Source organism: Gopherus flavomarginatus, chromosome 23 (genome assembly GCF_025201925.1).
Source record: "Gopherus flavomarginatus isolate rGopFla2 chromosome 23, rGopFla2.mat.asm, whole genome shotgun sequence".
In the NCBI taxonomy this organism is placed as follows: Eukaryota; Metazoa; Chordata; order Testudines; family Testudinidae; genus Gopherus; species Gopherus flavomarginatus.
Window position 1 is genome coordinate 15222498 of NC_066639.1, and position 21399 is coordinate 15243896.

General features: G+C 62.8%; 1 protein-coding gene and 1 long non-coding RNA gene across 7 annotated transcripts in view; one reads left to right on the top strand and one right to left on the bottom strand.

Moving 5' to 3' along the window:
- Positions 1–21399, bottom strand: part of DNAH2 (dynein axonemal heavy chain 2) — a 136138-nt gene that overhangs the window by 50658 nt on the left and 64081 nt on the right. For all 3 annotated transcript variants that reach the window (XM_050933445.1, XM_050933446.1, XM_050933447.1), the window contains exons 36-52: positions 18620–18723; positions 17887–18076; positions 17453–17633; positions 17093–17220; positions 14330–14482; positions 14076–14201; positions 13071–13289; positions 12807–12924; positions 10790–10926; positions 10536–10673; positions 9963–10121; positions 8102–8254; positions 7641–7732; positions 4337–4535; positions 1918–2142; positions 1158–1262; positions 625–813 (exon numbers count right to left, since the gene is read on the bottom strand). In XM_050933445.1, coding sequence (XP_050789402.1) covers positions 625–813; positions 1158–1262; positions 1918–2142; positions 4337–4535; positions 7641–7732; positions 8102–8254; positions 9963–10121; positions 10536–10673; positions 10790–10926; positions 12807–12924; positions 13071–13289; positions 14076–14201; positions 14330–14482; positions 17093–17220; positions 17453–17633; positions 17887–18076; positions 18620–18723 — 2616 coding nt within the window. The remainder of the gene's footprint in view (positions 1–624; positions 814–1157; positions 1263–1917; positions 2143–4336; positions 4536–7640; positions 7733–8101; positions 8255–9962; positions 10122–10535; positions 10674–10789; positions 10927–12806; positions 12925–13070; positions 13290–14075; positions 14202–14329; positions 14483–17092; positions 17221–17452; positions 17634–17886; positions 18077–18619; positions 18724–21399) is intronic.
- Positions 5592–7211, top strand: LOC127039664 (uncharacterized). Of its 4 annotated transcripts, none has more exons than XR_007771282.1 (4): positions 5592–5650; positions 5921–6010; positions 6371–6460; positions 7180–7211. It is a non-coding gene; the product is annotated as an uncharacterized LOC127039664 (long non-coding RNA). The 4 variants fall into 4 exon arrangements; XR_007771280.1 differs by lacking the exon at positions 7180–7211 and adding an exon at positions 7000–7039; XR_007771281.1 differs by lacking the exon at positions 7180–7211 and adding an exon at positions 6820–6858.

The following is a 21399-nucleotide window of genomic DNA, read 5'->3' on the forward strand; positions in this document are numbered from 1 at the left end:
GAGCCAGCCAGTCCCCGCCCTGGGGCCGGGTGGGAGCCGGCGCCCCCTAGAGGGGACAGGCCCCTGCCCCATTCCCACCCCCCTGAGCCAGCCACTCCCCGCCCTGGGGCCAGGTGGGAGCCAGCGCCCCCTAGAGGGGAAAGGCCCCTGCCCCATTCCCCGCCCCCCCGAGCCAGCCAGTCCCTGCCCTGGGGTCGGAGGGGAGCCGGCGCCCCCTAGAGGGGACAGGCCTGCCCCATTCCCCACCCCCGAGCCAGCTGTTCCTGGAAGCCTCCAGCCCAGATCCCATCTGTGTGCGGCTGCTGCTGTGACAGGCAGGACACACTGAGGGGCTGGCACCGGGCACCAGCACCAAACCTCTGCTGGATTCCTCCCTGCGCCAGCCCCACTCATGCCAGGGGCCTTCTGTGCCGCCAACCCCCACGTGTGGTGCCAACAGATACTGTGAGCAGGACCCCTGGTTCCATGCTGGGCTCCAGGCTGGGCTCTGACACGGGAGGTGGGCAGGGCCCCTGGCTCCACATGGGCTCCGGGCTGGGCTCTGACCCAGGGAGGGGGTGGGCGGGGCCCCTGGCTCCACCCTGGGCTCCGACCCATGGGGCACGTGGGGCACCAGCTGGGCACCTTGGAGATGTCGCGCAGGTTGAAGAGGTAGTGGATCTTGGCGGGTGTGGGCAGGAATTTCTGCACCACGGCGTGGTACAGCTCGACCGTGGCCTCGGTGACGACGTTCCCGAGTGGCTTCACCGCCTCCTCGAAGTTCTGCAGCTTCTGGTTGAGCATGGTGCCGAAGATGCGCCGGATCTGCGTCTCCTGCGGGACGGCCGGAGCGGCACCTAGCGCCTGCCGCTTTCCCCTCGCGGGCCCATCCCGCCCGTTCCCGAGGCAGGAGAGAGGGGACGTGGCTGCCGACTGGGCTGCGGGCATCTCGGGGGCTGAGAGATGGCGGCTTGGCACCCACCTGCTGAGGAAGGGGTGCCCGGGGCAAATGGCACCTGCCTGGGCTGTGGGCATCTCGGGGGCTGAGAGATGGCGGCCTGGCACCCACCTGCTGAGGAAGGAGTGCCAGGGGTGAATGACGCCAGGGTAGGGGGGCCCCGAGGCCCAGGCGTTGCACGCGGCTGCTCTGAGTGTGCCGGGGAGGCAGCCGCCCTTACCGTGGGGAAGGTCATGTTGATGAGGTTGAATCTGCTCTGAAGCCGGCTGGATATCACGGTGCGGCCGCCCCCCGGGGGGCCCATGGCTGCCATCAGGAACATGTCCTGAGGGGAGAGAGCCGCCGCTCACACCAAAGCCGAGCGAGGCCTTTCTTCTCCCCCCGCAACGCGCGGCAAGCATCCGGAGGGGCCCGCGGCGCGGCTGCCGCATCCTAATGGCGTCCCAGCGGCAGCGCCCGGCGCCAATGTCTGCTGTGGCACACGCCGACTAGATTCCGGGCACAGACGCCAGCCTCAGCAGTGCCCTGTCCACATGAATCGTCGGAATTAACTCCCCCGGGCCACGGCACGGCCATCACCCCCGGCACTGCCAGCTACCCCCTGCCGGCAGGGACCCCACCTCCGCCGAGCACCCCAGGCCTGAAGGGGGGACGCACTGAAGAAAGGGGGCAGGCCAAGCGGTGACACAGCTGAGCCCCTCCCCGTGCAGCGAGCCACGCAGCTCCCGGCAGAGAGGGGGCACCAAGGGGACTGGGACTGGCACAGCTCCTTTTCCAGGAGGCTCCCCACCACCGGGGGCGGCACGGGCCGCCCCCTTCATGAGACTCTGCAGAGACCCCTCGGAGCCAGCCGGGGGAACAGTCCCTGGGTGGACCTGCCCGCCCCGCCGGCCACTTGCGAGTCGTGGCAGGTGCGAGCCCCGGGGCTCAGCGCCAGGTGGGCAGCGACGTAGCCCAGCGGCGCCGGGCGGGCTTCTCACCTTGACGTACTTGATGGTTTGCTTCTCGCGGTCGTACCAGAAGCCGTAGTCGATCCAGAGGCGCAGCAGCTCCAGCGGCGGCTGGGAGCCAAAGGCGTCCTTGGCCGGCATGTTGAGGTCGTCCATGAAGGTGATCATGCTCTTGCCGCCCACGGGCACGTAGACGCCCTTGGTGCGCTTCTCCACGCGGCTCTCGACGATGTTCTGCACGTTGTTGGAGGAGGTCTGGGGGGGCAGGGGCCTGAGTCCAGGGACGGCACGGGCTGGCGGCTCCACGGGACGGGCCCAGCTCCACCCAGGGCTCAGCCCTTCGCCGCAGGCCACCGGGCACGTCGCCAGACTGAGAGGTTGGATGTAACTGCCGGCCAGCAACCGCCTGGCACGGCACCCGCCCAGTCTCCCCCTGCCGGCCAGCGACCGCCCGGCACCCGCCCAGCCACCAATGACTGCCCGGTACCGACCCAGCCTCCCCCTGCCAGCCAGCAACTGCTCGGCACCTGCCCAGCCTCCCCTTGCCGGCCAGCGACTGCCCGGCACCACCCAACCTCCCCCTCCCGGCCAGCAACCACCCGGCACCCGCCCAGCCACCAATGACTGCCCAGCACCTGCCCAGCCTCCCCCTGCTGGCCAGTGACCACCTGGCACCGGCCCAGCCTCCCCCTGCCGGCCAGCGACCGCCCAGCCACCAATGACTGCCCGGCACCCGCCGAACCTCCCCTTGTCGGCCAGCAACTGCCCAGCACCAGCCCAGCCTCCCCCTGCCGGCCAGCGACCGCCCGGCACCCAACCCAGGCTCCCCCAGCCGGCCAGCGACTGCCCCGAACCCACCCAGCCACCAGCGACTGCCCGGCACCTGCCCAGCCTCCCCCTGCCGGCCAGCGACCGCCTGGCACCCGACCCAGGCTCCCCCTGCCGGCCAGCGACTGCCCCGAACCCACCCAGCCACCAGCGACTGCCCGGCACCTGCCCAGCCTCCCCCTGCCGGCCAGCGATGGCTTGGCACCTGCCCAGCTGCCAACAACTGCCCAGCCTCTCCCTGCCAGCCAACAACTGTCCGGCACCCTCACCGAGGGATCTCCGTGGCCCTGTGGGACGTTATGAGTATAATATAATATCTCGTTGAAAGGTGACGGGGCCAGAAAGAGTTAATTAACTGACCTCACCGACTGACCCGACCCTGGGTGAACCGTAAGGACTGGTTAGCAAGATCTGTAAACGAACAGAGCTTTGAAATGGAAGTCTGCAGTGTTAGAGGGAGAAGGGGAGGTGTTTGCTCAGGGCTTGGGATGCCAGCAGACAAGTCTTGTCTATTGCTACAGTTTTAATTCAAAGAGCAAAAAAGGAATATTAGCATTTAAGATGATACTTGAGGGAAATCGTATTCTTGTCTCTGTGTCTCTTTGAAGGTTGTGGTAACCTGTATCTGAACTGTCTGATGGATAAATGACTCTGTGCTAATTGCCAGGATGTTTGGGAGAAGGAGTTAAGCCGATTGTTTTCTCAGGCCGAACACTCACTCACACTCACGCTCAAAGGCTGCTGGAAATGTATAAGAACCTGGGACACGATCCTTCTTCATCTCAGATCTGCTTTGGGTTTCCAGAAGGGGAAACCTTAGGCCACAAGGATTGAGATCCCCAGTCACTGACGGGAGCCACCCTGAATATGGACATTGGACTGTAACCTCTGGACTATTTCTAAAAGGACTTTTGGCAACTACAAGCTCACCTCTGCCATGGATCTGAACCTCAAGAATTGAATTCAAGTCTGTCTGTGTACTGATCTTTTAACCAACACTCTCTCTTTTCTTTTCTAATACATTTTAGCTCAGTTAATAAGAATTGGCTGTAGCGTGTATTGTGGGTAAGATCTAAGTTGTAGTTGGACCTGGGTATGTGGCTGATCCTTTGGGATTGGAAGAACCTTTTCTTTTCTACGATGAAGTAAGATTTTCAGAAATCATCATCACATCTGACGAGTGTGTCTGGACGGAGGCCTGAGGCTGGGCACTTTAAGGGAACTGCGTGGTTTGGATTTCTAAGTGACCAGTGACGTACTACAGAAGCTGTTCTGTGCTGGTTGGTAAATCTAAGTATTGGAATAACCACCAGCGTTTGGGGTTTGTCTGCCCCGTTTTGTTTGCAGTTCACCCTGATTGAGTGATCTCAGCTGGCTCCCACAGGCAGCACCGTCACACCCTGGCCCCCTGGCCCGGCACCGGGGGAATCTCCATAGCCCTGCCCGGGGGATTTCCGTGGCCCTGCCCCATAGCTTGGCACCGGGGGATCTCCATGGCCCTGCCCCCCTGGCCCAGCACCAGGGGATCCCCGTGGCCCTGCCCACCTGGCCCAGCACTGGAGGGGAACTCCGTGGCCCTGCCCCCCTGGCCCGGCACCAGGGGATCTCCGTGGCCCGTTACCTGCGCCGACATGTTGACGGTCAGCACAGCCCACTTGGTGTTGTCGAGGGACTGCAGCACGCTCTGGGCGATGGAGGTCTTCCCGGTGCCGACCGGGCCCACGAGCAGCACTGGGTTCTGATTGGACACCAGGGCGTTTACCAGGTAGTTGTAGCGCACCGTGTCCACCGTGGGGACGATGATCTTATAGAAGGAGGCGCTGGGGAGAGGGGGACAGATGGGGGCATCAGCCCCAAGTGATCATTGCGCTGGACCAGACCAATGGCCCCATAGCCCGTCCCCTGGATCAGACCAATGGGCCCATCCACCCCACGTCCCGTGCCCCGTATCAGGCCAACGGGCCCATCCAGCTCCATATCCCGTCCCCTGGATCAGGCCAACGGTCCCATCCAGCCCCATAGCCCGTCCCCTGCATCAGGCCAACGGGCCCATCCAGCCCCATAGCCCGTCCCCTGCATCAGGCCAATGGGCCCATCCAGCCCCATAGCCCATGCCCCTTATCAGGCCAATGGGCCCATCCAGCCCCATAGCCCGTCCCCTGGATCAGGCCAACGGGCCCATTCAGCCCCATAGCCCGCGCCCCGTATCAGGCCAATGGGCCCATCCAGCTCCATATCCTGTCCCCTGCATTAGGCCAATGGGCCCATCTAGCCCCATAGCCCGTCCCCTGGATCAGGCCAACGGGCCCATCCAGCCCCATAGCCTGTCCCCTGGATCAGGCCAACGGGCCCATCCAGCCCCATAACCCATCCCCTGCATCAGGCCAACGGGCCTTTCCAGCCCTGGATCCCACCCCAGTGACACTGCCCCAATATTCTTCACAGTGCTATCATGATGACATGGTCATGTGAGAAGCCATTGGGAAGGCGGTGCTCTGCTGAGTAGGATTATCCTATTTGTAGCAAGTCGGAGTTTTCTATCTGAAGTTCGGAATATTGACAATGTCTGTGCATTGCCGATGAGGTTACCGCGGGGAACGCCCACTAGCCAAGATACTGTCACTCTGGACACTGGGCGGGGAACGGGCCATTCGGAAAACCAACAGGCCTTAGGAGACGCTTATCTCCCGTCCCGTGAACACTCGGCGGGGACGGAAAGCTGGCTAGATCGATGGGCAGTGACCAGCGGCTCCAGGTCTAGCTGGCAGCCAGTGTCAGCGGGCGGTGAACACTCGGCGGGGACGGAAAGCTGGCTAGATCGATGGGCAGTGACCAGCGGCTCCAGGTCTAGCTGACAGCCGGTGTCAGTGGGCGGTGAACACTCGGAGGGGACGGAAAGCTGGCTAGATGGACGGGCAGTGACCAGCGGCTCCAGGTCTAGCTGACAGCCGGTGTCAGTGGGCGGTGAACACTCGGAGGGGATGGAAAGCTGGCTACATGGACGGGCAGTGACCAGCGGCTCCAGGTCTAGCTGGCAGCCGGTGTCAGTGGGCGGTGAACACTCGGAGGGGATGGAAAGCTGGCTAGATGGACGGGCAGTGACCAGCGGCTACAGGTCTAGCTGGCAGCCGGTGTCGGCAGGCAGTGAACACTCGGAGGGGATGGAAAGCTGGCTAGATGGACGGGCAGTGAGCAGCGGCTCCAGGTCTAGCTGGCAGCCGGTGTCGGCGGGCGGTGAACACTCGGAGGGGACGGAAAGCTGGCTAGATGGACGGGCAGTGACCAGCGGCTCCAGGTCTAGCTGGCAGCCGGTGTCAGTGGGCGGTGAACACTCGGAGGGGATGGAAAGCTGGCTAGATGGACGGGCAGTGACCAGCGGCTCCAGGTCTAGCTGGCAGCCAGTGTCAGCGGGCGGTGAACACTCGGCGGGGATGGAAAGCTGGCTAGACGGACGGGCAGTGACCAGCGGCTCCAGGTCTAGCTGGCAGCCGGTGTCGGCGGGCGGTGAACACTCGGAGGGGACGGAAAGCTGGCTAGATCGATGGGCAGTGACCAGCGGCTCCAGGTCTAGCTGGCAGCCGGTGTCAGTGGGCGGTGAACACTCGGAGGGGATGGAAAGCTGGCTAGATGGACGGGCAGTGACCAGCGGCTCCAGGTCTAGCTGGCAGCCGGTGTCAGCGGGCGGTGAACGCTCGGAGGGGACGGAAAGCTGGCTAGATGGACGGGCAGTGACCAGCAGCTCCAGGTCTAGCTGGCAGCCGGTGTCACCGGCGGTGAACGCTCGGAGGGGATGGAAAGCTGGCTAGATGGACGAGCAGTGACCAGCGGCTCCAGGTCTAGCTGACAGCAGGTGTCAGCGGGTGGTGAACACTCGGAGGGGACGGAAAGCTGGCTAGATGGACGGGCAGTGAGCAGCGGCTCCAGGTCTAGCTGGCAGCCGGTGTCAGCGGGCAGTGAACACTCAGAGGGGACGGAAAGCTGGCTAGATGGACGGGCATAGAGCAGCGGCTCCAGGTCTAGCTGGCAGCCGGTGTCAGCGGGCGGTGAACACTCGGAGGGGATGGAAAGCTGGCTAGATGGACGGGCAGTGACCAGCGGCTCCAGGTCTAGCTGGCAGCCGGTGTCGGCGGGCGGTGAACACTCAGCGGGGATGGAAAGCTGGCTAGACGGACGGGCAGTGACCAGCGGCTACAGGTCTAGCTGGCAGCCGGTGTCGGTGGGCGGTGAACACTCGGAGGGGATGGAAAGCTGGCTAGATGGACGGGCAGTGAGCAGCGGCTCCAGGTCTAGCTGGCAGCCGGTGTCGGCGGGCGGTGAACACTCGGAGGGGATGGAGAGCTGGCTAGATGGACGGGCAGTGACCAGCGGCTACAGGTCTAGCTGGCAGCCGGTGTCGGCAGGCGGTGAACACTCGGAGGGGATGGAAAGCTGGCTAGATGGACGGGCAGTGACCAGTGGCTCCAGGTCTAGCTGGCAGCCGGTGTCGACGGGCGGTGAACACTCGGAGGGGATGGAAAGCTGGCTAGATGGACGGGCAGTGACCAGTGGCTCCAGGTCTAGCTGGCAGCCGGTGTCGGCAGGCGGTGAACACTCGGAGGGGGACGGAAAGCTGGCTAGATGGATAAGCAGTGACCAGCGGCTCCAGGTCTACTTGGAGCTGGTGCCAGCGAGGTGCCGCACGGGTCGGTTCCGGGGCCGGTTTTGTTCCACACTTTATTAATGATCCGGATGAGGGGATCGATTGCACCTCAGCAAGTCTGCAGCTGACACTGAGCGGTTTGCTTTCCCTTACAAATCTCCTTTTGTAGGAGACTCCCAGAGGATGCGCTTCTCCCCCCAGCTTCGGACCCCCACTTCTCCTGCTCAGACCAGCTCCGGCTAAGGCCCTAGCCCCCCATCTCGGCCCCCGGCAGCCAGTTACTCACTTGGATGGGTATCTCCACATTTTGGGCAGCTTGTCCTCAAACGAGGCCCAGTTCTTCCTCTTGGGGTCGACGAAATACTCGTAGACGGTGTCCTGGAGGGAGCAGGAAGAGCCCATGAGGGGCCCAGGCCTGGCCCCACCCAACGTGCGGCCAGGACCAGGAGCTGGTGCTGGGGCCCATCATGGGGATCAGGCTCTGGGCTCAGCAGAGTCTTGGAGCTGGGACTACAGAGGGCTCGAGGTGTCAATGTCGTGAAGAGAGACGGGAGTGGGGCAGGAATGGGAGGAAATGACATAGAGCTGCTCACTCCCGGCAAGCACTGTCCCTCTTCCCTTCCCGTATTGGCCATTCCTCTCCCATCACCCTCTTGGCTCTGCTCTGGTCACAGCATCACCATTCCTCTGGGCTCCCTCGGGCCCACAGAGAGGGTGGTCGCCTGCGTGGGGAGACGCGCCAGGGACCTTGTTAGGGAAGGAGCCTTCCATCTCTCGCAAGTAGCTGTCAATCTTCTTCCTGCCCTCCTCGTCCACCGCTGCGCACACGGACCAGATCATGCTGAAGATGAAGTACATTTCCACCACCGTAGTGTAGTTCTCACGATCTGCTGGGTTCACCTGGAGAGCAAGAGACGGGAACCTTGCACTGAGCTGGCTTTCTAACCTTACCACAGGCTACCACAGCATTCCCCACAAACACGCATTGACACACTCGGAACATAGGGTGACATGGCAAGAAGTGTTCTATAGTGATGTGATGTACCCGGAACATCACGCTGGACAATGGGAACGTTCTAGGCTGGCGTAGCAGGAACATCAGGTTGCATAATGGCAGTGTTCTAGGTTGATGTATCCAGAACATCAGGCTGCACAATGGGAGTGTTCGAGGTTGATGAAACCAGAACATCACGTTGTACAATGGGCACATTCTATGTTGATGTACCTGGAACATCAGCCTGCATGATGGGAGTGTTCTAGGCTATCATACCCAGAACATCAGGCTGCACCATGGGAGCATTCTAGGCTGACGTACCCGGAACATCAGGCTGCACACTGGGAGCGTTGTAGGTTGATGTACCCAGAACATTATACAATGTTGATGTACCTGGAACATCAGCCTCCATGATGGGAGTGCTCTAGGCTGACACACCCAGAACATCAGGCTGTACCATGGGAGTGTTTTAGGCTGACACACCCAGAACATCAGGCTGCACAATGGGAATGTTCTAGGCTGATGTAACCACAACGTCAGGCTATACAATGGGCACATTCTGTTGATGTACCTGGAACATCAGGCTGCATGATGGGAGTGTTCTAGGCTGACATACCCAGAACATCAGGCTGCACAGTGGGAGCGTTCTAGACTGATTTAACCAGAACATCAAGCTGCACCATGGGAGTGTTCTAGGCTGTCATACCGGGAACATCAGCCTGCATGATGGGAGTGTTCTCATAGACTCCAGGACTGGAAGGGACCTCGAGAGGTCATCGAGTCCAGTCCCCTGCCCTCATAACATATTCTGGGCTGATACAGCTGGAACGTAATGCTGCATGATGAATGTTCTAGGTTGGCATACCCATACCCTGAACCCTTAAATCAGCAGCTATGATGGGCGAGTTGTAGGTTGATACACCCAGAACCTTTAAGCTCTGTGAATCAGTCTTTATTTCTTCTCTCCTTACATGGTACTTGTGTCTCCTCCAAGCTCAGGAGGCTTTGCTGGCCAATGGTGCCAGAACATAAGACTAGAACATCAGAATGGCCATACTGGGTCAGACCAAAGGTCCACTCAGACCAGTATCTGTCTTCCAACAGTGGCCAATGCCAGGTGCCCCAGAGGGAGTGAACCTAACAGGTAATGATCACGTGATCTCTCTCCTGCCATCCATCTCCACCCTCTGACAAACAGAGGGTGGGGACATCATTCCTTACACATCCTGGCTAATATGGACCTAACCTCCATGAACGTATTGCCCTGGCAGTCAGGTATGACGAGAACACAGAGAGGCTGAGAAACAAGGGGGTGCCAGAGTGCTGGCTACTAGGGACGATTCATAACCCAAACTCTGCTACAGGAACCCCCTGCTCTGGATTCCAAGGGTCGGCGTCCCAGTTCCCCACAGCTGGGTACCTCTGCTGACTTACACGGAGTGACTCCTGGTTTACGCCAGTGGGGTCACAGTCACGGAGTGGAGCTCCTGCTGAATACCACGCCCAGACACAGAGGGGCACCAGAGGTGCAAAGGTGTGAAAGCCCCCTGCTCTGAGCGATGGGCGGAAAGACAGCCAATGAGAGCGCGAGAGCGGCTCCCGCTCGCCACCTACCCCGTTCTCTGGGGTGGCCAGAGCAGAGAAGAGCTTGCAGAGCGACACGATCCCGCTGTACTCAGGGATGGGGACCAGCTCCTCACAGTTTTCCCTCTTGAACGTCAGCATCTTGTCGATGAACTTGTCGAACATTCGCTGCAGAGCTTCTGCCTCCCCCTGAGGAGTGAGGGACCCAGAGCAAAGCTCTCGCACAGCAGGGTTGGGCTATTCCACTCCTGGGCTCTCCACCACGGCTCTGCCGGTGCCCCTCACGCCCTCCACCAGCTCCAGCCCTGGGCTCCCCCCGGCTCTGCCGACCTGCAGCTCCAACTCTGGGCTCCCCCCGGCTCTGCCAACCCGCAGCTCCAGCCCTGGGCTCACACTCTCAGCTCAGCCGGTGCCCCTCAAGCCCAACCTGCAGCCCCTCCTCCAGCTCCAGCCCTGGGCTCCCTCAGCTCTGCTGACCCACAGCTCCAGTGCTGGGCTCTGCCAGTGCCCCTCGGCCCAAATCCGCCACCCCTCCTCCCTGCAGCACAGGGGAGAGCGCCCCCTGCTGAGCCCCTGCTTCATTCCCTCCACCCGCCCGGGAACCTTGGGGCGCTTCTCGATCCAGGAGTGGACGTAGGGTTTCCAGCCCAGGTCGCTGTAGTCCGTGTAGACCATCCCGCAGCGGGAGACGGTGGCGGGCGAGGCCACCGCTAGGTTCTCCACCTCGAAGAGCAGCGAGACCTGGAGAAGGGACAGGATCAGTGGGGGCAGCGCGCCGCCTTCCTGGCCCCAGCCCAGGTGCTCGGAGCAGCCCGCAGCTGGTCCAGGTGCTCGGAGCAGCCCCCGGGGTGACTTGCCTGCTCGGGCAGGGAGATCCGCTCCCCGTTGATCAGGGTCAAGACTTTGTTGTCGTCCATGACCGAGTTCATGCTCTCGATCCACAGGGTGTCCACCGGCCCGTCAAACAGGATCCACTTCTCATCGGGCTTCTCGTCTGGTGGGACCAGGAGAGCAGGGGAAGCCCCCTCAGCTCTAGGAGCTCCCCACCCTTGCCCAAAAGCTCAGCCTTCCAGCCCTCTCTGCCCCCTCGATCCGCGCCCACTGCCCTCAGGGTGCCCTCGGGCCTCCGACAGCAGTGCCCGGTGCTGGGAGAGGAGATGAAATGGAGATGGGAATGTGCCACCCAGGGATGGAACGGGGGCTGCGAGTTGGGAATGAGGGGCCCCGCAGAGCTGGGGGGGGCAGGGCCAGGCTAATAGCGGCTGCAGGTCGGGAGAGGCACTAGCAGAGCTGGGGGGGCAGGGCTGGACTAGCAGGGGCTGCGGGTCAAGAGGGGCACTGGCAGAGCTGGGGGGGCAGGGCTAGGCTAATAGGGGCTGTGGGTCGGGAGAGGCACTAGCAGAGCTGGGGAGGCAGGGCTGGGCTAGCAGGGGCTGCGGGTCGGGAGGGGCACTGGCAGAGCTGGGGGGGCAGGGCTAGGCTAATAGGGGCTGTGGGTCGGGAGAGGCACTAGCAGAGCTGGGGGGGCAGGGCTGGGCTAGCAGGGGCTGCAGGTCGGGAGGGGCACTGGCAGAGCTGGGGGGGCAGGGCTGGGCTAATAGGGGCTGCGAGTCGGGAGAGGCACTAGCAGAGCTGGGGGGGCAGGGCTGGGCTAGCACGGGCTGCGGGTCAAGAGGGGCACTGGCAGAGCTGGGGGGGCAGGGCTAGGCTAATAGGGGCTGTGGGTCGGGAGAGGCACTAGCAGAGCTGGGGGGGCAGGGCTGGGCTAGCAGGGGCTGTGGGTCGAGAGGGGCACTGGCAGAGCTGGGGGGCAGGGCTAGGCTAATAGGGGCTGTGGGTCGGGAGAGGCACTAGCAGAGCTGGGGGGGCAGGGCTGGGCTAGTAGGGGCTGCGGGTCGGGAGGGGCACATACACACTGGCACACCAACCGAGACTCAGTGGCACCTCGCCTGGGCATCAAATGTAAATTGGAACCAGAGCCCTGGTGGGCACCAGCCCCATCCCCCTTCCCCGGTGCTGAGCCAGCCAGTGCCCCCGGCTGCGCTCCCGCCGCCTCTCACCTCGCTGTCATTCTCAATTACCAGCGATATTGGGGTCAGGCCGCGGCCCCCCCCCATCTCCTAGTAACGGCAGAACTCTCTCACATGCCACTGCAGCCTGGCACGCAGACACCACCCCCGCCACCCGCTCCGGCGGGCAAACCGAATCTCCCGGGTTCCCGTGGGGAGACCCGGCCACAAGCCATTAGACTGTGGGTCGCTAAGCAGCCGCACATGGCAGGGGCACCCCATACGTGGTGCTGATGGGTACGGCCTGGCATCTAGCACCCGCGCAGCGTGGCACGCCCGGCCCGGGGCACAGCTCCCCACGGTGCACAGCTGAGAGCACCTCCTCTCCCCGTGCTGTTTGCGAAATGCTGGTGCCAACCGGCTGGCACGAGCCGGGGGCACCCCAGCACCCAGCCTCCGGGCACAGGCCAGTCTCCCAGAGAGAGGCAGGCCAGCCGAGAGAGTGGAACAGACATGCCAGAGTGAGGAGCAGAAAGCAGCACACGGGCACTGCCCCCCTTCTGCACAGTCCTATGAGCTGTGCCCTGCCCCCAGGCACAGCCCCCCGCTCTGCCCAGTCCTATCAGCCCTGCCCTGCCCCCGGGCACAGCCCCCCGCTCTGCCCACTCCTCTGGACTGTGCCCTGCCCCTGGGCACAGCCCCCCCTATGCCCACTCCTATCAGCCCTGCCCTGGCCCCCCCTCTGCCCACTCCTCCGGGCCATGCTCTGCCCCTGGGCACAGCCTCCCCCCGCCCACTCCTCTGAGCCGTGCCCTGCCCCCCGCTCTGGCTGCGGCTCACCCCTGGCCCTGCTGCCCGTGGGTACCTGCGCAGGCTGCCCGCATGACGCTGGACAGGATGCCGTCCGTCCACTCGCCAGTGCTGAGGTCGTACTCTCCATACAGCTCGCCCAGGGACACGGCCTTGGGATTCAGGGGGAATTCCTGCCGGGCCCAGCGCCAGCCGGAGGGCAGAGGAGAGAACCAGTCAGAGGGGGTGGGAAGCCAGGGACCCCTGCCCAGCCCCGCCCCGGCTCCCAGCCCCCTGCCACCCCCCAGCACCAGGGCAGCCCCAGTCCCCACCCACTGACCCGGACGAGGTTGTAGGCAGCGTCCCCGCTCCGGCACAGGGTGGCCATGGTGGCCTGCAGGGTGCGCCAGGTGACCGTCTTGCCGCTGCCTGTGGTGCCCACAATCATGGTGGAGTGGCGGGAGTTCTTGGTCTCGTACAGCTGGATGACCTTGGTGATGGTGAAGGGCGTCACCTGCAGCCCCATCCCCTTCAGCTCCAGCTCGATGGCTTCCTTCAGCTGCAGAGACAGGGCCCGGCCTGGGGTGACGGGCCCCGGGCACGGAGCGGGGAGCGGCCCACTCCAGCAGCGACGGACACGGCCGGCCTGAGCTCGCTGCACGTGCCCCCGGGACCCCGTTCCCCGTCCAGACCAGGAGAGAACCCAGGAGTCCTGGCCCCCAGCCCGCCTGCTCTAACCCCTAGGCCCCGCTCCCCTCCCAGACTCAGGAGAGAACCCAGGAGTCCTGGCTCCCAGTCCCCCTGCTCCGACCCACCACACTCCGCTCTCCTCCCAGAGCCAGGGAGAGAACCCAGGAGTCCTGGCTCCCAGCCCCCCTGCTCTGACCCACCAGCCCCGACTCCCCTCCCAGAGCCAGGGAGAGAACCCAGGAGTCCTGGCTCCCAGCCCCCCTGCTCTGACCCACCAGACCCCACTCCTCTCCCAGAGCCAGGGAGAGAACCCAGGAGTCCTGGCTCCCAACCCTCCCTGCGCTAACCACTAGACACCACTCCCCTCCCAGACCCAGGAGAGAACCCAGGTGTCCTGGCTCCCAGCCCCCCTGCTCTGACCCACCAGACCCCGCTCTCCTCCCAGAGCTAGGGAGAGAACCCAGGAGTCCTGGCTCCCAGCCCCCCTGCTCTAACCACTACCCCCTGCTCCTGTCCCTGAGCTGGGAACAAAACCTAGGCATCCCCAGCTCTCAGGAAGGAAGTGCCTCGGCAGTGCAGCCCCTCGGCACTAGAGGGCACGTGGCTCCAGCCGTGGGGGAAGGAGCCCAGCTGAGGGCTGGGCCGGCTAGCTGACCTTCCCGTAGTCAATGACCGGCGACTCGATGCCCGGGAAGAGGTCCTGGACGATGCCATTGAAGAGGGGCACGTCGACTGAGGCGAGCTTGGCGATATTCATGTCCTTCATGGCCATGAGGAGGATCTGAAAGCCACCAGGAGAGCCAGGTGAGCCGGGCACCTCGGGGTGCTGGGGATCCAGCTGGCACACTGACGGCATCGCTCCCCACGGCCCCCTCCAGCGCCGCCCGGCACATCCCAGGGGCACCTCACCTCTTCGTCGGTGATGTCGGGGTGCACCCTGCGCTTCTTCCCGGCGTAGCGGAGCAGCGACGTCAGCGCCCGCAGGCCGAAGTCGTAGTGGTCCTGCTTGGAGAGCTGCTGCACTGCCAGCGAGTAGAGGGTGTAGACCTTCTTGGCCAGGAGCTGGGACAGGGCGGAGCCCATCAGCACGGGGTGGGGCGCGGCAGCCGGGGGCTCCATTGCGGGGGGCCAGGGCACCAGGCTTTGGAGAGGGCATCTCGCTGAGAGCCAGAAACCCCCAGCTCACCCTGCCTGCCGTCCTCTGACCCCTGGAGCCATGCCACAGCCAGCACCCCCAAGAGCAGAAACCCCCTCACCCTGGCCAGCTGGTCCCCCAACCTTGGGGCTAGATAGGAGCCCGAGCCACCCAGACAGGAAGGGCCCTGTGTCCCAATCCCTGAGCCTGCCAGTCCCCCCAGTCTGGGGCCGGATGGGAGCCCAAGCCACCCAGACAGGAAGGGCCCCGTGTCCCAATCCCTGAGCCCGCCAGTCCCCCCAGTCTGGGGCCGGATGGGAGCCTGGGCCACCCAGACAGGAAGGGCCCTGTGTCCCAATCCCTGAGCCTGCCAGTCCCCCCAGTCTGGGGCCGGATGGGAGCCCGAGCCACCCAGACAGGAAGGGCCCCGTGTCCCAATCCCCGAGCCTGCCAGTCCCCCCAGTCTGCGGCCGGATGGGAGCCTGGGCCACCCAGACAGGAAGGGCCCCGTGTCCCAATCCCCGAGCCCGCCAGTCCCCCCAGTCTGGGGCCGGATGGGAGCCGGGGCCACCCAGACGGGAAGGGCCTCGTGTCCCAATCCCTGAGCCCGCCAGTCCCCTCAGTCTGGGGCCAGATGGGAGCCTGGGCCACCCAGATGGGAAGGGCCTCGTGTCCCAATCCCTGAGCCCACCAGTCCCCCCAGTCTGGGGCCGGATGGGAGCCCGGGCCACCCAGACGGGAAGGGCCCTGTGTCCCAATCCCCGAGCCTGCCAGTCCCCCCAGTCTGCGGCCGGATGGGAGCCTGGGCCACCCAGATGGGAAAGGCCCCATGTTCCATTCTCTGAGCCCACCAGTCCCCCCAGTCTGGGGCCGGATGGGAGCCTGGGCCACCCAGACGGGAAGGGCCCCGTGTCCCAATCCCCGAGACTGCCAGTCCCCCCAGTCTGGGGCCGGATGGGAGCCCGGGCCACCGGGACGGGAAGGGCCCCATGTCCCAATCCCTGAGCCTGCCAGTCCCCACAGTCTGGGGCCGGATGGGAACCTGGGCCACCCAGATGGGAAGGGCCTTGTGTCCCAATCTCTGAGCCCACCAGTCCCCCCAGTCTGGGGCCAAATGGGAGCCCAGGCCACCCGGACGGGAAGGGCCCCGTGTCCCAATCCCTGAGCCCACCAGGCCCCCCAGTCTGGGGTCGGATGGGAGCCTGGGCCACCCGGACGGGAAAGGCCCCATGTCCCATTCCCCGAGCCCGCCAGTCCCCCCAGTCTGGGGCCGGATGGGAGCCCGGGCCACCCGGACGGGAAAGGCCCCGTGTCCCGTTCTCTGAGCCCGCCAGTCCCCCTAGTCTGGGGCTGGAAGGGAGCCTGTGCCACCTGGATGGGAAAGGCCCCGTGACCCAAACCCTGAGCCCGCCAGTCCCCCCAGTCTGGGGCTGGATGGAAGCCTGTGCCACCCGGACAGGAAAGGCCCCATGTCCCATTCCCCGAGCCCGCCAGTCCCCCCAGTCTGGGGCTGGATAGGAGCCTGTGCCACCCGGACAGGAAAGGCCCCATGTCCCATTCCCCGAGCAAGCCAGTCCCCCCAGTCTGGGGCTGGATGGGAGCCCGGGCCACCCGGACAGGAAAGGCCCCATGTCCCATTCCCCGAGCAAGCCAGTCCCCCCAGTCTGGGGCTGGATGGGAGCCCGGGCCACCCGGACAGGAAAGGTCCCATGTCTCGTTCTCTGAGCCCGCCAGTCCCCCCAGTCTGGGGCCGCATGGGAGCCCGGGCCACCCGGACGGGAAAGGCCCCGTGTCCCAATCCCTGAGCCCGCCAGTCCCCCCAGTCTGGGGCCGCATGGGAGCCCGGGCCACCCGGACAGGAAAGGCCCCGTGTCCCGTTCTCTGAGCCCGCCAGTCCCCCCAGTCTGGGGCTGGATGGGAGCCTCTGCCACCCGGACGGGAAAGGCCCCGTGTCCCGTTCTCTGAGCCCGCCAGTCCCCCCAGCCTGGGGCTGGATGGGAGCCTGTGCCACCCGGACAGGAAAGGCCCCATGTCCCGTTCTCTGAGCCCGCCAGTCCCCCCAGTCTGGGGCTGGATGGGAGCCTCTGCCACCCGGACGGGAAAGGCCCCGTGTCCCGTTCTCTGAGCCCGCCAGTCCCCCCAGCCTGGGGCTGGATGGGAGCCTGTGCCACCCGGACAGGAAAGGCCCCATGTCCCGTTCTCTGAGCCCGCCAGTCCCCCCAGTCTGGGGCTGGATAGGAGCCTGTGCCACCCGGACAGGAAAGGCCCCATGTCCCGTTCTCTGAGCCCACCAGTCCCCCCAGTCTGGGGCTGGATGGGAGCCTCTGCCACCCGGACGGGAAAGGCCCCGTGTCCCGTTCTCTGAGCCCGCCAGTCCCCCCAGTCTGGGGCTGGATAGGAGCCTGTGCCACCCGGACAGAAAAGGTCCCATGTCCCGTTCTCTGAGCCAGCAGGTCCCCTCCCTGGCTGGGACCAGGCCACGAGTGCTCCCAGCTAGGGCGACTCTCTGAGCTCCGCGGCCCCAGGCCCGCGAGTACCTTACAGTTGCTGAACCCTTCTCCGAAGAGGATGATCTCTGCAATGAGCGTGGAGTCCGGCACCACCATGGAGATGGGGCGGAACATGGACTTGAGGTTGTCGGGCAGCTCTGTCCGTCCGGCGTAACCTGCCCCATGGCACCCAGCAGCACGTTAGCCCTGGCCACCTGCCATCTCCGCCCCGCTCCCTTTACCCAACCCCAGGCCTGGGACCCTGAGCCGAGGCCCCTGCATAGGGACCGGCTGGTCTTGGGTTCTTCCCTAATGGCCGTGTGGTGCCCATCTGAACTCCTGCCACGCCCGAGCCAGCCACTCCGCCAGCGAGAGGGACCTTTCCATGAGCACGGCCGTGTCTCCCACCTGGGTTCATGGTGACGAAGATGCCACAGGACCACACCAGCTTGATCTTATGGCCCTCAAAGATGAAGGAGGTCATGTTGGCGGCCAAGGCCGAGAGAATGGAGAGGATCTGCTGGGCCACCACCGACAGCACCTCAATGTTGATGCGGTTGAACTCGTCAAAGCAGCCCCAGGCTCCTGTCTGTGGGATGAGAGCAGAAAGCGGGGGGTGGGGGCTGCCACAGACAGGTTCCTCCCATTCACGCACGGCCCCACGCCTATCCGCCTCACCCTGCCCTGGAGAGGGAGTGGGATCTAGTGGTTAGAACGTGGGGGGCCAGCAGCCAGGGCTCCTGGGTTCCGTCCCCAGCTCTGGGAGGGGAGTGGGTCTGGGAATCCCAGCCCTGGGAAGTGCCCATGTGCTCTGGAGCCAGTGCAGTGGCCTGATCCCTTACCTGAGCCAGGCCCGAGTACATGCGCCCCATGGATTTATAGTCCAGGCCTTCGGAGCAGTTCACTACAATCACATACATGCCCAGGGCCTTGCCCAGGTCTTTCACAGTCTCCGTTTTCCCTGTGCCGGCAGGGCCTTTGGGAGACCCTCCCCGGTGGAGGTGGAGGGCTGTGGTCAGAGTTATGTAGCACCTGGAAAGAGAGGGGAGACCACGCATCAATCTCCCTGCTTTCCCCATCCCGCCCCCGGGCCATCCACCACTGGGATCTCCTCTCTCCATCCCTCCGATGTCCACTCTGCTCTTCTGCCCATCCAGCCCCTCTGCGTCTGGGAACAGACCTCAGCTGAAGCCAGCAGGAAGCCCAAGAAAGGGGGCAGGGCTAGCTCAGTGGTTTGAGCATTGGCCTGCTAAACCCAGGGTTGTGAGTTCAATCCCTGAGGGGGCCATTTAGGGATCTGGGGCAAAAATCTGTCTGGGGCTTGGTCCTGCTTTGAGCAGTGGGTTGGACTAGATACCTCCTGAGATCCCTTCCAACCCTGATAGTCGATGATAAGCTCAGCAGTTAGTCCCTAGCTCTCCTGTGCACTTTCCTCAGCAGCAGTTTCACTGTCAGAGCTCAAGCCATCACCTTAACATAGCCAACAAACTCTAGGTGCCTCTTGTGATCCCCAATCTCCCAGCGCGTCCCCAGCACTGCACTGGAGCAGCAGGGACTGGGCACGCCGTGCTGTACCTGTCGGTGAGCGGCGTGATGACCAAGCGGCCGGAGTTCCCCAGGTACTCGTAGCCATAGGGGAACTGGGTGTTGGTTTGCCTGATGACACAGTCGTCCAGATCCTGCCGAGGGAAACGGGGGGGAAATAGAGCCAGGCCTCTGGACTCCCCCACCTGCCCATGGGGCTCCCGTGACAGAGGACAAGCAGGCACCAGGGGAGAGACTCATCAGACTGCAGAGAGGACGGATGTGCAGATCCCGGGAGAATCCATCCGGCAGCCCATGAGGTCAGGTTCTTCCCCCCTCCTGCCATACCAGGGCACTCTACAGACACAAACCCAGTAGCCCTCTGACTGCCCCCACCCGGGGAGGTGGGTCATATCACCGGGGAGAAAAGGAGGCACAGATGGAAAAGGGGCTTGGCCGAGGCCATGCGGCAAGTGGAGGTGGAGCTGCAGAGTTCCCAGCTTCACATCCCGTGCTGAGCCCACTGGGTCGCTGCCACCTCAAAGGAGAGATAAAAAGCAGGGAGCAGGGCTGGGGGGGCACCAGACATGGCAGAGAGCTCCCCAGGGACCCCGGGCATTGAGACCCGGAGCAGGCCTGGCTCCTCCAGCCCCCCAGGGCAGTGCTGCCCCATACAATCTAGTCCCAGGGACTCTGTCTCAAGCCATGGAGTTCCCCCAGGTACTGCCTGGTGAAGAAAAAGGCCCAGGTAGGCCCATCGAATCGTGGAGGTAAATGCGTGGCTCCGCAGGTGGGGTCGCAGAGAGGGCTTTGGAGTCTTCGACCACGGGATGTTGTTCCAGGAAGAAGGATTGCTAGGAAGAGATGGGATCCACCTAACGAAGAGAAGGAAGTGCATCTTCGCAGGCAGGCTGGCTAACCTCGTGAGCAGGGCTTTAAACTAGGTTCACCTGGGATGGTGACCTAAGCCCGGAGAGAAGTGGGGAAGTGGGATACAAGGAGGAGGGTGCAACAAGGGAGGCCTCCTGATTCATCCTGAGAAAGCAGGGCAATCGGCTAGTTATCTTAGGCGCCTGTACAGGAACGCAAGAGGCCTGGGAAACAGGCAGGAAGAATTGGACGTCCCGGCACAGTCAAGGAACTCTGATGTGACTGGAATAACAGACTTGGTGGGGTAACTCACATGACTGGAGCACTGTCATGGATGGGTATGAACTGTTCAGGAAGGACGGGCGAGGGAGAAAAGGTGGAGGAGTTGCACTGTATGATTGCTCAGAGCTCCAGTGTGAAACTGGAGAATAATCTGTTGAGAGTCTTTGGGATCAGTTTAGAGGCGAGAGCAACAAGGGTGATGTCGTGGCGGGCGTCTGCTATAGACCACCTGACCAGGAGGAGGAGGTGGACCAGGCTTTTTTCAGACAACCAACTGAAGTTTCCAGATCACCGGCCCTGGTTTTCACAGGGGACTTCAATCCCCCTGACATCTGCCAGGAGAGCAATACAGCGGTGCACAGACAATCCAGGAAGTTTTTGGAAAGTGTTGGGGACAGTTTCCTGGTGCGAGTGCTGGAGGAACCAACCATGGGCCGTGCTCCTCTTGACCTGCTGCTCACAAACAGGGAAGAATTGGTAGGGGAAGTAGAAGTGGGTGGCAACTTGGGCAGCAGTGACCATAAGATGGTCGAGTTCAGGATCCTGACAAAAGCAGTAGAATACGGACCCTGGACTTCACAAAAGCAGACTTGGACTCCCTCAGGGAACTGATGGGCAGGATCCCCTGGGAGAATAACATGAGGGGGAAAGGAGTCCAGGAGAGCTGGCTATATTTTAAAGAAGCCCTTATTGAGGCTGCAGGAACAAACCATGCCGATGCGCAGAAGGAATAGCAAATATGGCAGGCGACCAGCTTGGCTTAACAGAGAAATGTTTGGTGAGCTTAAACACAAAAAGGAAGCTTACAAGAAGTGGAAACTTGGACACATGACTAGGGAGGAGTATAAAAACATTGCTCTCGAACATGCAGAGGTGAAATCAGAAAGGCCAAAGCACACTTGGAGTTGCAGCTAGCAAGAGATGTTAAGAGTAACAAGAAAGGTTTCTACAGGTATGTTAGCAACAAGAAGAGAAAGTGCGGGCCCCTTACCAAATGTGGGAGGCCACCTAGTGACAGAAGATGTGGGAAAAGCTGAAGTACTCAATGCTCTTTCGGCCTTGGTCTTCGAAGACAAGGTCAGCTCCCAGACTGCTGCTCTGGGCAGCACAGTATGGGGAGGAGGTGAGCAGCCCTCAGTGGTGAAAGACCAGGTTAAGGACTATTTAGAAAAGCTGGACATGCACAAATCCATGGGGCTGGATGCGCTGCATTCGAGGGTGCTGAGGGACTGGCTGATGTGATTGCAGAGCCACTGGCCATTAACTTTGAAAACTCATGGCAATTGGAGGAGGTCCCAGACTACTGGAAAAAGGCTACTGTAGTGCCCATGTTTAAAAAAGAGGAGGAGGAGGATCCGGGGAACTACAGGCCAGTCAGCCTCACCTCAGTCCCTGGAAAAATCATGGAGCAGGACCTCAAGGAATCCCTTTTGAAGCACTCAGAGGAGAGGAAGGTGATCAGGAACAGCCAACATGGATTCACCAAGGGCAAGTCATGCCTGACTAACTCGATTGCCTTCTATGATGAGATAACTGGCTCTGGGGATATGGGGAAAGCAGTGGATGTGATATACTTTGACTTTAGCAAAGCTTTTGATACGGTCTCTCACAGTATCTTGCCAGCAAGTTAAAGGAGTATGGGCTGGATGAATGGACTATAAGGTGGATAGAAAGCTGGC